The following is a 16,029-nucleotide window of genomic DNA, read 5'->3' as shown; positions in this document are numbered from 1 at the left end:
CTGGCTCAAAAGACAAAACAAAAAATAAACAAAATAACATCAAAACTTATCTTCATTAATCTGTTGGGTTTGTGTGTGTGTGTGTACGTGTGTGTAGTATGTGTATTTGTATGTGTGTGTGGCGTGTGGTGTATGTGTGTGTGGTGTATGTATATGTGCGTGTATGTGGTATATGTATGTGTGGTATATGCGTTTGTGTGGTATGTGTGTGTGGTGTGTGTGTAGTTTGTGTGGCATGTGTGTGTAGTGTGTGTATGTGGTATGTGTGTGTAATGCGGTGTGATGTGTATGTGTGTGTGGTATAAATGGTGTATGTATGTGTATGTGTTTATATGTGGTATATATGTTGTGTATGTAGTGTATGTGTGTGGCGTGTTTGTGGTGTATATTTGTGTATGTGGGGGTGTGGGGGTGGGTATGGGGTGTGTGGTGTGTATGTGTGTGGTGTGTGTGGCGTGGTGTGTGTGGCGTGGTGTGTATGTGGTATGTGTGTATGTGGTGTGTATGTGTGTGTGGTGTGTATGTGTGTGTGGTATGTGTGTATGTGGTGTGTGTGGTGTGTATGTGTGTGTGGTGTGTATGTGTGTGTGGTATGTGTGTATGTGGTGTGTGTGCATGTAGTGTGTGTGTGGTGTGTATGTGTCTGTGTGGTATGTGTATGTGGTGTGTATGTATGTGTGGTGTGGTGTGTGGTCTGTGTGTGTAGTGTATGTGTATGTGGTGTGTGTGGGGTATGTATGTGTGGTGTGTGTGTGTGTGTGTGTGTGTGTGTGTGTGTGGTATATGTGTGGTACGTGTGTGTGTGTGTGCTTGTGTGTTCAGGTACATCCATCTGTGTGAACGTAGCTCACTTTGGGCGTTTCCTCTGTGAGTCTGCCCCTTGCTTTGAGACAGGATCTCTCTCTGAGCTTCATGCTTCTCCGTTTCAGCTATGCTGGCAATCGGCTGCTGAGCCACCAAATTCCACACCTCTGCCCATTTCCTCCCAGCCCTGTGGCTGCAGATGCAAGCCACTGGCCCAGCTTCTGCGTGGGTGCTGGGATCTGAACCAGGTCCTCAGGCTCACACAGCAAGCACTTTCCTCACTGAGCCATCTCCCAGCCTCGTGGAATTGCTTTCAAAATTTCACACCCAGAATAAACACAACCTTGGTGATCTTTCTATGCTTTGCTGAACTCGGCTGGTTCGAGTTTCACTTAAGGTCTCTGCTGTCCATGGGTGGGACTGATCTGGGAGCTCCTCCTCCTACTGTGCTTGAGAGCTGTAGGCAGGAGGCAAGACGGTAGTCTCAGGAGCTGATGAGGGCTCCTTTGTTCTTTCTCTGGAAATTTTGCAACACATTGGCAGTATTTCCTTTTTAAAATGGTTATCTTGGCACCATTTTTGTCTGAGATTGAAGTTCTATGTGAGATGAGGTAGTTGTTTTGGTTTGTAGTATTTAATTTAATTTTATTTTATTTTTGAGATAGGGTCTCACTGTGCATCAGTAGCTGGCCTGGAACCCCTGTATAGAGCAGGCTGGTCTCAAACTCAGAGATATGCCTGCCTTTGTCTTCCAAAAGCCAGGATTATAAAAGCAAGCACCACCACACACAGCTCCGAGACGGTTTTAATAATAGTATGTTTTGCTTTCCATATGACATCCTAGAGGTCCCTTCCCCTCTGAGAGCAGCCGCAAGATGAGTGTGAAGAATGATTAATAAAAACTCAGAAAAGAAATTGGGGTTCAACCTGAAGGTCAGGAAAGCAAAAGAACCAGCCACTAGCTCTTACCTAACTTCAGTCTGAAAATGGTGATCCTGCCTCCAGGAAACTTCAGATCGTGACTGAGTCTTCCCATTTTATAATCCTCTCTAGTTCTGGGATTAAGGGTGTGCACCACTACTTCCTGGTTTCTATGGCAAGTTACTGTACCTACTGGGATTAAAGGTGTGTGTCATTGCTGCCTGCTCTGTAAGGCTGGCCAGTATGGCTGTTTTACTTTTATAATCTTCGGGCAAGCTTTATTTATTAAAGTATAAATGAAATGCCACTGCAAGAGTATATACTCCTTTTTTAAAAAATATATTTATTATGTTTACATTTATATATCTGTGCATGTATGTGCACCACACGCATGCAGAAGCCTGTGGAGGCCAGAAGAGGGCAGCAGATCCCCTGGAACCAGAGTTGCAGGAGGCTGTGAAGGTATTTTATATGGATGCTGGAAGCCCAACCTCAGTCCTCCACAAGAGCATTAAGCACTCTTAATTGCTGAGCCATCTCTCCATCCTTGAACATGTTCACTCTTGACTTACCAGAGTCAGTGGGACTTGCACCCTCCTCCAGACTGCAATGGCTGCCTGACTGGCAGGATGGGCTCTCAACCCTCCAAAGGGCTGGTCTTCCCACACTACCAGAACTGTATACGTTTGTCACCTTCCTTGGAAGTTCACATAGAGAACCAATGGCAATTAACAGTGACATGTCCCATATTGCATGGGATAAACATCTTTGTGTGTTTTGTTTTAAAGTATCAACAGTTAACAGATTCACATTGATCTGGGCCTCCTGCTAAGTCCAGTTCTCTCACTACTCCCTGAATCCTTTCCTCCCAGGGGAATATGTATCCTTCAAGCACATGCCTGAGCAGGCTGGCCAGAGGACGATATCGTGGTTCTATTTTGAAATATTCTCTGGCCGGAGGTCTCCATTCTGCAATGCTGAGGGGCCAGGAGGGGATGTGAAACCAAGAGCTGGACCTTCTACAGCACATCCCTGGATTTTGCATGAGAAGCCTTGGGGCATTCCAGGTCCTTGCTCCGGAACTAGCTATATGGTTGTCCATTGCATGACTGGTAAGTGGTGACTATAACTCTTGTTTCTAGGTTGGGACAAGGACTGCCACCCGCCATGGTGAAGCTGGGCTGCAGCTTCTCTGGGAAGTCAGGCAAGGAAATGGGAGGCCACGAAGGGGCTATCATGGACAGTGTCCCTCTGATCAGCCCCCTAGATGTCAGCCAGCTTCAGCCCTCATTCTCTGACCAGGTGAGTAGCCTGAGGCAGTGCCGGAGGCCTTCTCAGCTTGCCTAGGGACGAAAAGGGATGGGTAAGGTTTATGTTAATGTTGCCTCCCCCAAAGTGCCCTGAGGATAGGCCGAGCTGGGCAGAAATCCAAACTGACCATGGGCAAGTGGGACCTCTCACATCCAGAGCCCCTACCCATCTGAACCAGGGTAAACTGACCACTGGATTCCTCGGAATTTAAACACTCAGACCGTGATGTAATCTAACAGTACCAGCAAACTGCAGTTACCAGCTGTGCTGGCTAGTTTTTTTTTTTTTTTTTTTTTTTTTTTTTTTTTTTTTTTTGGTTTTTCGAGACAGGGTTTCTCTGTAGCTTTTTTTGAGCCTGTCCTGGAACTAGCTCTTGTAGACCAGGCTGGTCTCGAACTCACAGAGATCCGCCTGCCTCTGCCTCCCGAGTGCTGGGATTAAAGGCGTGAGCCACCGCCGCCCGGCTTGTGCTGGCTAGTTTTATGACACATTGGCACCAGCTATAGTTATCTGAGAGGAGAAAAACCTCAACTGAGAAACTGCCTTCCTAAGATCTGGCTGTAGGCAAGCCTACAGAGCATTTTGTTTATTTGTTTTGTTTTCTGAGACAGGGTTTCTCTGTAGCTTTGGAACCTATCCTGGAACTAGCTCTTGTAGACCAGGTTGGCCTCGAACTCACAGAGATCCACCTGCCTCTGCCTGCTGAGTGCTGGGATTAAAGGTGTGCGCCACCACTGCCTGGTTTACAGAGCATTTTCTTAATTCACGACTGATCAAGCACATTGTAGATGGTGACATCCCTGGGCTTCTGGTCCTGGGTTCTATTAAGAAAGCATGAGGAGCAATCCAGTAAGCAGCACTCCTCCGTGGCCTCTGCATCAACTCCCGACTCCAGGTTCCAGCTGTTTGAGTCCCTGTGCCGACCCCCTACAATGATAGACAATAATGTGGAAGTGTAACCCAAATAAACTCTTTCTTCCCCATCTGGTTTTCGGTCTTGGTGTTTTATCACAGCAATAGTGACCTTAACTAGGACGTCATCCTTTTCGGGACAGGGCTCTAGATTAAGGCACAAAAAAATGGCTTCTTAGGCAGGTGACTGAGGGGATTGGTGACTTTCAGTAGAAGTCACCGAGAAGCAAAAAGTAGACCAAGGCTGACCTAGTCTGACTCTTCAGGAGCCCAGGGAAGCTCCCCAGTGATCTGGGTCAGTTTTAGCTGCACTTACTCTAACAGTGAATGCTGAGAACAGATCTATCCTTCATCCTTCAAGAATACAAACAGCCTAGAGTTGCCCACGTCTGAGTCCCATGTGGCTGGGGACTCCAGACGCTGGAAGCTGTCAAAGGAGTCGGGTCAGACCTCCTGAAGGAAAGGAAGCAGATTATGGAGCAGTAGGAGGAGAAGTTCCTGCCAGAGAGCCAGTACCCTGAACGGAAGGCAGCTGTAGAGTGAGGAACTCCGTCCACAGCCTGGCTAGGCCTTGAACAGCTGTGGTCGCCATCAGACCTTCAGTGTTCACCTTCTAGCTTCAGCTTTGAGATGCTACAGCTTACTGGCCACCAAAGAGTACAGACCGATGGTCAGTGCTGTCCCCCAGCTCCCAACCCCCTCAGTTCAGGGCTCTCCTGGGTCCCCGCCAGCTGTCCAACGATGTCATGACCATCTCTTCTTTTAGGTGCTCATCAAAACACAGACAGAATATCAGCTTTCCTCCTCAGACCAGACAAAGAAGTTTGCAGATTTGGAGGGTCAAAGGCTGGCCTGTGGCCACCCAGAGGAAGGACGCAAAGTAAGTATATCACCTCTTCCTGAGGGAAGTTAGAGCAGGGGAGAGGCCAGATGAGCAATTCAGGCCTTGTTTGCCTAACTGAGTCTCACTTGGGTCTCCTAGGGACAAAAGGGATCAATCCTACCCATATGTCGCCTCTAGTGCTGGCTGGCCACTAGCTGTCCATCCTTACCCAGCCTTCTTCTGAGCAGCCTGAGCTCCCAGGAGACATTTCCCATGGGAAGTGCCTGTCTCCCAGCCTGTCATTGTCTGCCTCTGTGCAGGCTTTTTTATGGAACAGATATGAGCTTTACCTTTTATCTGGAAAATGTCTCCTCTTTGTCTTCTTTTAACCACATCAATGATGGTTTTAATAATCACTTTTAGCTGACTATTTCTAGTGCTTTCTCATTTGCAGAAGCAACATCTGCCCTTTCTCGTAGTTTCTTCAGAGGTTGTGCCCATCAAAGATGCCAAGGCCTTTGTTTGTATCCACCTGGGGTGGAACTAATGCTCCTGCCTCACTAGATATCACACACACACACACACACACACACACACACACACACACAATGCTTCCAGCATCATCCAGTCCTCCTGCTGTGCTGTGATAACCCACCAACTTCTTTTTTTTTGTTTTGTTTTGTTTTGTTTTGTTTTGTTTTTCGAGACAGGGTTTCTCTGCAGCTTTAGAGCCTGTCCTGGAACTAGCTCTTGTAGACCAGGTTTGTCTCGAACTCACAGAGATCCGCCTGCCTCTGCCTCCCGAGTGCTGGGATTAGAGGCGTGAGCCACCACCGCCCGGCCCACCAACTTCTGTAGGCCACATGGGCAGGGCAAACCAGTAGCAACTTCTGGGTCAATTGGCTGCATGCAATTTAACTGGCCAAAGCAGTTAGTTTACTTGATCATAGATGTTTCCAGAATCCCAGCAAATCAGGGCCTACAAAAAAAAAAAAAAATTCCTGGTCCTTTGGTCCCAGAGCTGACCTCAAGGAAGGAGACAAGATGTAGGTAGGGGCAGCGGTATTGTGCCCAGCCCCAGTTCTTAGGGACTGTCCCCTCAGGGAGGCTGGCCCGGCCATAGCTCACCTGCACTAAGTTCTGCTCCTTTCCCTCTGCCAGGTGCCGACTGCAAGGATGATCGCCTTCGTAATGGCTCTCATGGGCTGTGTGCTGATCATGTACAAGGCCATTTGGTATGACCAGTTCTCCTGCCCGGATGGCTTCCTGCTTCGGGTAAGCCTGAGGGACCAAGGACCAGGACAGGATGTGGAGGGCTTTCTGGGGCAGCATCGTGGATGGATGCTTCCCATCTCCCACCCCTAGGTCTTCTTCTAAGTGACAAGGCTGACCCTGTGTGATTGATCCCCTTACTTCCTAGAATATACAGAGACCCGTCTTTTGAAACTTTCCAGACAAAGGTTGTTTTAGGGCTGCAGAAATGGCTCAGTAGTGGCCATACTGTAAAAGCATGAGGATCCATAGAGAAGGCCAGATGTGACTGCCTGTACCCCAGCACCGTGGGGTGACAGTTGCTAAGGCTTACTCCAGGTTCAGTGAGAGACCCCGGCTCAAGGAGACCTCCTCTGGCCAACTCAAGCACAATTACAGACACACAAAATGAAACTCAAAAACAGAAAAGAGAGAAGGGTTTTGTGTGTCTTTGTGTTTTAATCTAAACTGAAGTAGGAGCTGCTAGCAGAACTCTTCAGTGCCCTGGTGCCCTCCAGCTCCTGGGGAGGAGACTCGCCTGCATTTGGCAGGTTTCTCTACTGAGCCCTTTAGTCGTTTCCCTAGACTTCTTTGGTTTCTTCTTCTTCTTCTTCTTGTTCTTCTTCTTCTTCTTCTTCTTCTTCTTCTTCTTCTTCTTCTTCTTCTTCTTCTTCTTCTTCTCCTTCTCCTTCTCCTTCTCCTTCTCCTTCTCCTTCTCCTCCGCCTTCTCTTCCTCCTCCTTCTCCTCCTCCTCCTCTTCTTCCTCCTCCTCCTCCTCCTCCTTCTCCTTCTTCTTCTTTTTCTTTTCCTGAGACAGGGTCTCACTGTGTAGCCCTGGCTGGCCTGGAACTCACAGAAATATCTTGCCTCCAAAGTGCTGGGATTAAAGGCATAGATACCCATATGAGAGGCCTTTTTATCTTTTTTTTTCCATTTTGTTTTTGTTTTTGAGACAGGGTTTCTCTGTGTAACAGCCCTAACTGTCCTGGAACTAGCTCTTGTAGACCAGACTGGCCTTGAACTCACAGGATCTGCCTGTGTCTGCTTACCAAGTGCTGGAATTAAAGGCGTGCGCCACCACTGCTGGGTGCAAGAGGCTTTCAAATGTATTATGGGCATTAATGCTTTCTGCATATTTAGCAAATATTTCCATCTACTTTAAAAAATCTCAGCTCCATTAATGACAGTTAAAATTTTTAATATTTTTAAAGTGCTTCATATTTTAGAAGTAATGTCTCCTCTTTTTCCCTTAATCCTCTGGTCTCTGGGATGGAGTTCACAGAGGCACTGAAGTCTGGCTGGCTTTTTTGTGGGAGGGGGTAAGAAGAGACATAAAGTTTAAGCTTCAGCTGTTCTGGAATTCACTACGTAGCCCATACTAGCCTCTCATTCACTTCAATCCTCCTGACTCAGCCTTCCCAGTGCCAGCATTACAAACATGGTCCCCACACCAGTCTGTGCTTTCCGCCTTTACCACACTGCATGGTTCTAAGAAGACTCCTCACGGGCAAAGGCCCCACACCACACCACCCCCTTCTCCAAAGAGCCTCAGGCTCTGACCCTCTGACCTGAAGCCAAAGCCGCCTTTGTGGGTTTTTAAATATGACTCCCCCTCCTTCTCCTCTTCCACCACCTCCTCCTACTCTTCCTCTATGATCCCCGATCTCCTTACCGGTCCGGAATATGCCTCTGCAGCACAAGATCTGCACCCCGTTGACCCTGGAGATGTACTACACGGAGATGGACCCCGAGCGCCACCGCAGCATCCTGGCAGCCATGGGCGCCTACCCAATGAACCACAAGCATGGCACCGAGATGCCCGCTGTCTGGGGGAACAACTACCGGGCCTCCAAGGGGGAGCATAAGAGCCCCACCCCAGCGGCAGGGGTTGTGTCCACTGCAGCTGCAACGGCAGCAGCGGGCACAGAGCCATCAGGGAAGCCTTTGACCATAAGAGAGAAAGAAGACCCACAAAAGGTGGAGGGCGTGCCGTCCCAGGCCCCCCAGTGACTGTCGTCCCGACCCCCTCACACACACACACACACTCCCGCCACTGACTGGGGTAAGTGTGTTCCGCCTAAACAAGGACTGGCTAGCTCGCAGGTCACAGGCTTGCTCTGCCCTGCCCTGCCCTGCCCTGCCCTGCCCTGCCCTGCCCATCTCTCCTGCCCTTCCCTGTCCCCATGCCACCCTCTTCCCATTTCCCCACATCCCTCTCTTCCCCCCAGTCCCAGAAACCTACCCAGCTGCGCACCCTCTCTTGAGGCTACCTCCAGGTCTGCGTACAGGGCTTGCCTTCCTGTCCAGCACACCAACCCTCTGTCCCTTTCACCCTGACCCTTCTGTCTTCACAGCGACCCCCACCAGCTTCTTTGATCCACGCACCTCCTGATGCTTCTCCACCCAGTGACTGTGCTCCTGCCCCAAAGCACCCCGCTGAAGCCCCTGCCCCTGGTGGGCCTCTGACTCTGTTGCTTTTCTGTAAGTAAAGATTCACATTCTACCTGAGCCTTGGTTTCTCTTTTGGTCGCAGCCTTGTGTGAGCATTTTCATTAGCCTCTGAACCTAAGAGGACACCTAAGGATGCCTGCTTTTGCGGAAGAGAAATAGTCCTGCTCTTCTGGACTCCAGCCCAGCCTAGGGACCACTGGATGCAATGGAATAAACCACTCAGGGGAATTGGGGTGACTCCTGACCACCCCAGGAGTCACCTGTATTCTGCTATACTAGCATCTACTTGGTGCTGGGTCTGGCTCTGGATCTTCTCCATGCAATAAGGATTGTCCTCCACTGGGAGGAGCTCTTGGGTTTTAGAACCACTCACAGTGAATTCTTTCCTAGATAAGACACCCACAGCACGAATGAAGAAGGGCCTGAGTTGGGGGTGGGACCTTTCAGGGACTTTGTGATTGGCCTCCTGTGAGTTGTAGTGTCCCTTCCATCCGTTTTCTAGCATTGACATCTCCCTTCAGGAGTTAGACAGGAAGTGGATTGTCTAAAGGTCCCAGGGGAGCTGCACCGGGTCCCTTTCTCCTCCTCTCCCCACACAACTAGCCCACGGTCCTGCGTGACTGACTCTGTCACTCACTCCAGCACATCTTTTCTCATCACTTCTTTCTTGGGCTTTGACCCCTCACCTAATGAGTGGTGATCTCAGACCTGGGGGGGGGGGGCTGTCACTGCGGGATGAGGGTCATGACAGAGCTTGGGTTGCTCAGGGGGGCAGAGAAACTCTAAGCAGAAGATCCAGTGCTATCTGCAGGAAGCACAAAGGGTTCTTAGTCTTGAGTGGTATGCCCCCACATCAGGGCCAGAGATTGTGGAGGAGCCCCTCTATTCTAATTGAGAGAACCCAAAAGACTTGGATGAGAGCTGGAGCTTACTCCATGACATTGGGAGTTCTCAAAAACTTGGATGCTGGAAAATCTGGGCATTGGGTTTGTAGCTTCCAGGAACACAGTAGAGAGGCATACACCCCGTGTCTTCTTGCTTCTGTGCATACACGGCACATGCACATGTAAAATTCTCCATGGGGCCTGGGGAGACAGCTCAGTTAAAGTGACTGCCACTCAAGCGTGAGATCCTAACTTTGATCCCCTAATCAAAAAAAGGTGGGGGGGGAGGGGTGCAGCAGTATTTGAGACAGAGACAAGAGGATTCCTGGAGCCTTCTGGCTAGTCAGTCTGGCCAAATTGATAGACTCCATGGTCAGTGAGAGAGCCTGTCTTGAAGATTAATTGTATGTATGTATGTATGTACGTGTGTGTATGTATGTATGTACGTATGTATGTATGTACGTGTGTGTATGTATGTATGTACGTATGTATGTATGTATGTATGTATGTGTGTGTGTGCGTATGTATGTACGTATGTATGTATATATGTACGTATGTATGTATGTGAAGGGGAATTGAGGAAGATGCTGGGCTACACACACAAATACACACACATTTAAAAGCCTCCCCCAGATCTTCATAGGTTCATAGTGACGCCTCCAATTCAGTGCAGAACCTCTGAGTTATTCCAGTCTCCTTTCCCATATTTATAATTCCTTCATCATCAAGGAAAGACCAGTTTACCCTTCATTCTAAGGCTTATTTATTTATTTTATCTGCCCTATCTTCATGCACACCTTTATGCCAGAAAAGGGCATCTGATTCCACTATAGATGGTTGTGAGTCCCCATGTGGTTGCTGGGAATTGAACTCCGGACCTCTGGAAGAGCAACTGGTGCTTTTAACCACTGAGCCATCTCTCCAGCTCCTATCTCTCATTCTTAACCTTGGCACAGACCCCACCTAGGTAAGTAAATTGGCCAGGGCCGATGGAACCTCAGCCCCTGAAGCTGGCCACCCCTTCATGAGAGTCAGGCTCGGACCCCACACTTGCTCCTACCCACATACAGCTCAGACTCTCACACAGCTGTGGCGGCCATAACACTCTCGCACCTTGGGTGCCATGTTGTAGCATGGCAGATTCCTCCAGATGGGATACTTTAGGCGGAATGATTCGGCGGTTACCCTTCCAGGTCACACCACAAGGCCTCATTGATTTTAGCATCTACACTGTGGACTTTCAATTACCTGTGGCACTTGGATGGGATTCCTTGTGTGAGGGGCCCCTGCAGGTGTCAAGGCCAGCAGTGATTGATCTTCAAAGAAATGAGAATGCAAACTTGGTTCAAACTGACTTCGTCAACCTGGATCAAACCTCTAGGAGTCTGATGCCAGGCAGTTGATTGCCAACAAATTTAAACACCGTATAATTTTTTGGTGAGTGTTTCCTGGTGTAATACAATCCCTGGTGGACAAGGAAGCATAATTACATCAAAACTCAACTCAGGGTACATGCCATTTCCCCCAAGAAGATGGGTTCTAGAGATAGCCTACCTGTGCAAGCTTAAGGACCTAAAGAAGGATCTGGATGGGTTTCAGTCACACAGATAGCAAAGAGGTCATTTGGGCTATTTTAGCCACCTCTGGTCCTGGGTTGTGGGAGCTTGGGAGAGCCTATAGCTATACGGATAATGTAATGGTCATTTAGACTACGAGCCACCTCTGGTACTGGTTGTGGGAGCTTGGGGGAGCCTATGGCTATACGGATAATGTAATGGTCATTTAGACTACGAGCCACCTCTGGTCCTAGTTGTGGGAGCTTGGGGGAGCCTATGGCTATACAGGTAATATAATTATAATATAATATCATTTAGACTATGAGCCACCTCCGGTCCTGGTGATAGAAGATTGATACTGCCTGGCCCAACAGATATTGAAAGTCATCGGGCTATTAACCACTTTCTGGATGGAAGAACAGGTTTTACATCTTTTCCATGGAAAAGGCAATCCTGCATGCTTACATTCCTTGTTTCTCTGGTGATATGTGTGCACAAGGATGTTTGAGCTCCCAACATTTGTGAGCCTAGAATAGCCTGCACTCTATAACTACTCCTATGATCCCATGGTGCTTGGCTTCATTCAGGCATAAAACACTAAAGCCATGAGCAGGAAAGCTACTTTCATGGTTAAGAGCACTGGCTCTTCTCCTCTAGGATCCAGGTTCTATTCCTAGCACCCACATGTTGTCTCACAACCATCTGTAACTCCAGTCCCAAGGGATCTGATGCCCTCTTCTGACCTCCGCAGGCACTAGGCACATACATCGTGCAGAGACCTACATGTAGGCAGAACATCTGTACACAAGAAAGCTAAAGCTGGGACACACTCTTCTCCCAGGAATTGTGTGATCCAATGTCCTGCCCCTCTTTCCTCCAGTCCCCATGAGTCCTGGTTCTCCTGAGATTGGGAACCTTTGGAGAGCAGCAAAAAGTGACAGCTGTCCTGGGGACATATAAGGGGCTTCCTGAATGGTGAGAATTGGTCTGATGCCATAGTCGGGGCTGCACTCAAAACATGCCACAGAACCATGGTTCTGGACCCAGAAGGATCTCCTAAACCAGCAATATGGGTCTCACCTCACTCATTGTCACCAGCTGGGGAGCAGATACACAGGGACTGACTTGGCCAGCTGTGTTATCTATAAGAACTATATAGTCCCTCAAGGCCTGACCTGGAGACCTCATTTCTTTATAAGTTGGTGGCTGCAGAACGAGGCACCAGGTTTGGGACCTTCTTGTGGGTAGTGAGTCACTTGCCACAGAACAATTCTGTTGAGCCCCTGATGTCACTTGGGCTCTGCACGCTAAGGGTACACACTTTGCAAGTGCCCCTGTCACCTGATGGATTAGAGGGTGGAACTGTCTGCAGCCCTTCTAGGGCTGGAGAGTGTTTCTTACAAAGTTTCAAAGGTCGTTCAGACCCAGTGAAGGGCCCCACCAGTCCTGAAACTTAGACCCATTGCCTGGACAAGTTCCCTGCCGGCCTCAGGGAAGAGTGTGGCTAGGAAGGCCTGGTCTATCCTTCCCATTCATGGTAAAACTCAGTTAATCATAGAGGCTGAGCAAGGCCCAGACAGACAGACAGAACTTGGCGGTCCTGTGACTAAAGAGTGTGGGTACACCCAATAAGGCCTTGGCTCCTGTATATTGGGTTCAAATCGTTCTACCAGAGTCAAGCCTATAGTCTGAGAATGTGAGTATCATTGTGACATTGTTAGCCTTAGCCTAGAGTACCTCCTTCTCTGTTTCATGAAAAACCTACTAGACAGGGGAGGAGTCACTGTGGAGGCCTTGGCCCTCACCTTACCAGAACAGCAGAAAGGTATACCATGACCCGTTAGCTGGCCTTGACCATGCCAGAGAACCTGGTGGCTAGCAGCCTGGCGAGTATTTTCATCTGGCCCAGTACTCCAGAGTCCACAGGCCCAGCAGCAAGAGATACTTTCCAGAAACTCGGTGTGGTGGGGCTCCTGGGGGTGGGGTGGGTCTGAGAAGCCCATGTCCCTTCCTCAGCATCTTTTCCACATGCTCCATGTATGGTGCACCCAGAATCACATGGGGGTAGTCCAGGGCTGTGCAGTGGATCCATGAATCCAAGGATCTGGAGCTGCAGACCATGGCCCCCGGAGAAGGTGACAGTTGGAGTAGAGGACGAGCCAGACAGGACTCTGGGCTGCAGAGACAGGGAATATTGGTGTCCTTGTCACCAACAGAAAGAGGCAGTGCCTCTCAGACCTTCTCACAGCCCATTCGAAAGATCAATGGCAGCATAAAATGGCTCGTTTTACATGTTTCCCCTTAAATTGTGTGTACAAATGTATTATTTCGTGACTTAAAAGAAATCTTGGTTCTTTGAAGTGACAGACCTTTGTTGTGTCTTTTTTGTCTGCCTGCCCTTTCTCCTGGCTACGAGGCTTTGGCTGCAGAGATAGGAATGTCATTTAGTCCATGACTACCCAGAGGGGCTGCAGAGGCATGTGTGGGCATGTTTGTGTGTGTGTACATATATATGTATGTATATGCAGGTATGCACCTCCCTATGTGTGTCCAGACCTTAGAGTGGGCCTGTGCATGATTATGTAGCACAGAGGCAGCCAAACCTCTTCCTTCAGGCCTAACATATCCTCGTGCTGAGTTTCAGACTCAGAGTTCTAGAAGGCCATGGAACTACTGTACTCTGGAGTGGAATTATGGCCATGGCAGATGCTGCCTACACAGTATGGAATCTGCTCCTCAGTGTCCTGGGTCCTCAGGGTTCTGCTGTCCGTGGCTCTGGCCCTGGTGTATATGGAAGGCCAGCTCTATGAAGAGGCCAACACTCAAGTATATGACCTCTGTGGGAGGCAGGCCTAAGGACCAGGTGGAGCCCGATGGCATCTAGGATGCCCTAGAAGTCCTGTGAAGTTGGAAGATTCCTCATACCTCCTTGGAGTTCCTTCCTGGTGAGTATTTGGGTGGAGAATTTGCTTTAGACATCTCAGTGACCAGGGACTGGAGTCCCTGGGAAAGCTCAGCTTGGCCTATGGGGAGCATCAGCGCCCCTCATTAGCTTCTGGTCATGCTGAACTTAGTCAGGCGCAGCCATACGTTACAGGAGCTCCGCTTACACACAAGAACATACCAGGTCACGGCTGTTGCCTAACGCAGTCTCCCCTCTGCTTCTGCTCCTCACACCCCTGATGATGCTGTCCTCTTAAGGGAGAGACTCCCTGTGTCGTATTAGCCCCCAGGATGCTGATGACATTGAGCCTCCTCACCAACCGCCAGCAGGATCACAGCATTTCACTGCAGTCTGGTATGTGCTGAGAGCATTAGTCAGTGTTGTACTTCAGATGTGACTGATCTTTGGGCTAGGGGTCCAGTCCAGTGGTAGAAGGCATACCTAGCATGCACAAGTTTCTGGGTTCCGTGCCCAGGGTCACAAAGCAACAGCATTTACTTATCCTTGGAAATCGCCCTTCAACTATTCTTGAAGAGGTATAAAATGGAGACCCAGAGAAGAAGCCTCCAGGTCTACTGCGGACATCAAAGTTCCTTCTTTGAAGGTGCTGGAAAGATAGTTTAGTGGTTGAAAGCTCCGGCTGCTGCTCTTCCAGAGGATCAGCGTTCAATTCCCAGCACCCAAATGGCAGTTTGCAACTATCTATGGCTCCAGTCCCAGGGCATCCATCTCATGCCCTCATCTGGCCTTTGTGGGCATCAGATATATACATAGATGCAGACAAAACATCCATACACAAAAAATAAATGCATTTTAAAAAGTCATGCCTTATTGGGGGTTAGGGAGCAGAGTCAAGTGCATCCCTAATGACTCCCCCAGGAGCTGGAAGAGTACTCAACCTTCCTCCTCCTTCCTCATCTTGTCCCGCACCTCCCCTGCAAAGGCCAGGAAATTAAGATTATCTTGGATAGAAGGATACTATGTTGTCTGCACCCTCAAAAGACATAATTCAAGTTGGGGGTGTAGCTCAGCGGTAGAGTATCCTCTTGTATGAGGTTCCAGGTACAATTATAAGCACACACACATACACAGGCAAAACTAAGCGGACTGTTCAGGCATAAGCACCCACTGAGGAAGTGCAATTTTATCGATGTCCAGGAGGTGGCACTGCAGCCAGGCCGCTAGGAAGTGATGCTATTCTACTGAGGTCTCAATTGCTGGACTAGGAGAGTTTGAGAAGTGGAGGATCACAGGCAGTGAATGACGACCTGGAAAAAACGCAGCAAGTTTGCTTTTGTGTGAGGAAGCCTGGCCTGTCTGACCCAGGAGTACTCAGCTGAGAACAAACTCAGGGCTCCCCCAAACCCCCTCATGTCTTCAAAGAATGGATGGCTGTGGCCAGCTCTATGCAGACTCTCAATGCATAGAGGTTACAATGCATGAGGCTAGACCCTATGGCAGAGTCCAGAAGCCATCTCACAACAGGAACACGGGTTTAAGGAGAATAGAGAGGTTGGGGCTCATCATGCTGACCTCATCTGTATCTTTGACCAATGACTAGCCTTGGACACACAGAAGTCAACAAAAGGCAAGGCCAGAGCAAGGGGCTGCTCCTGTGACCCCCCCACACACACACACACACTGTCCCTCAGCCACCATCTATTCAGTCACAGGATTGGAGAGAAGCACAGGCCTCACCGGGGAGCTCTGAGTCTCAGGGAGGTACTTTCCGGCCAAGCCAGATGGAGACTTGGCTGGCCACTTACAGCCCTCTCCTTCAAAAGCAGCTGTGCATGGAGAACTTGCTCATGGTCTCAGAGGGAAGATGCAGGACACACATACACACAGAGACACACACACAGACACAGACACACACACACACACACACACACACACACCTTTCTGCTGGCACCACCCTTTTGAGGACTAATGTCTGCATTTTCTTCCCAGGAAATCCTCAGAGCCTGAACATCTAAGAACCATTGCATAGGGCAGAGAAACATATTGGCAGCAACTGCAGACATCTGCCAACATGGGTGTTCCCAAAGCTCCCCAACTAAGGAAAGGAACAGCAAGGAGTAACAATAAGCAAATGCCCTGGATTGGAGGCAGGGACCCACTCAGAGTACACGGTGCTTCTGAACGCTGGAGTACTAACATATCCTCCCAAAA

At 49.2% G+C, this 16,029-nt stretch overlaps 1 protein-coding gene across 1 annotated transcript; it reads left to right on the top strand.

Moving 5' to 3' along the window:
* Positions 1–2,892: 2,892 nt before the first annotated feature.
* Caly (calcyon neuron specific vesicular protein) lies at positions 2,893–8,032 on the top strand. Its single transcript, XM_038316588.1, has 4 exons — positions 2,893–3,027; positions 4,715–4,828; positions 5,933–6,046; positions 7,718–8,032. Exons 1-4 carry the CDS (start codon positions 2,893–2,895, stop codon positions 8,030–8,032), a joined length of 678 nt encoding a protein of 225 aa, XP_038172516.1.
* The last annotated feature ends 7,997 nt before the right edge of the window (positions 8,033–16,029 follow it).

This window comes from Arvicola amphibius, chromosome 1 (genome assembly GCF_903992535.2).
Source record: "Arvicola amphibius chromosome 1, mArvAmp1.2, whole genome shotgun sequence".
Lineage (NCBI taxonomy): Eukaryota > Metazoa > Chordata > Mammalia > Rodentia > Cricetidae > Arvicola > Arvicola amphibius.
Note: the sequence above shows the minus strand (reverse complement) of the source record. Positions and strands in the feature narration are given on the sequence as shown.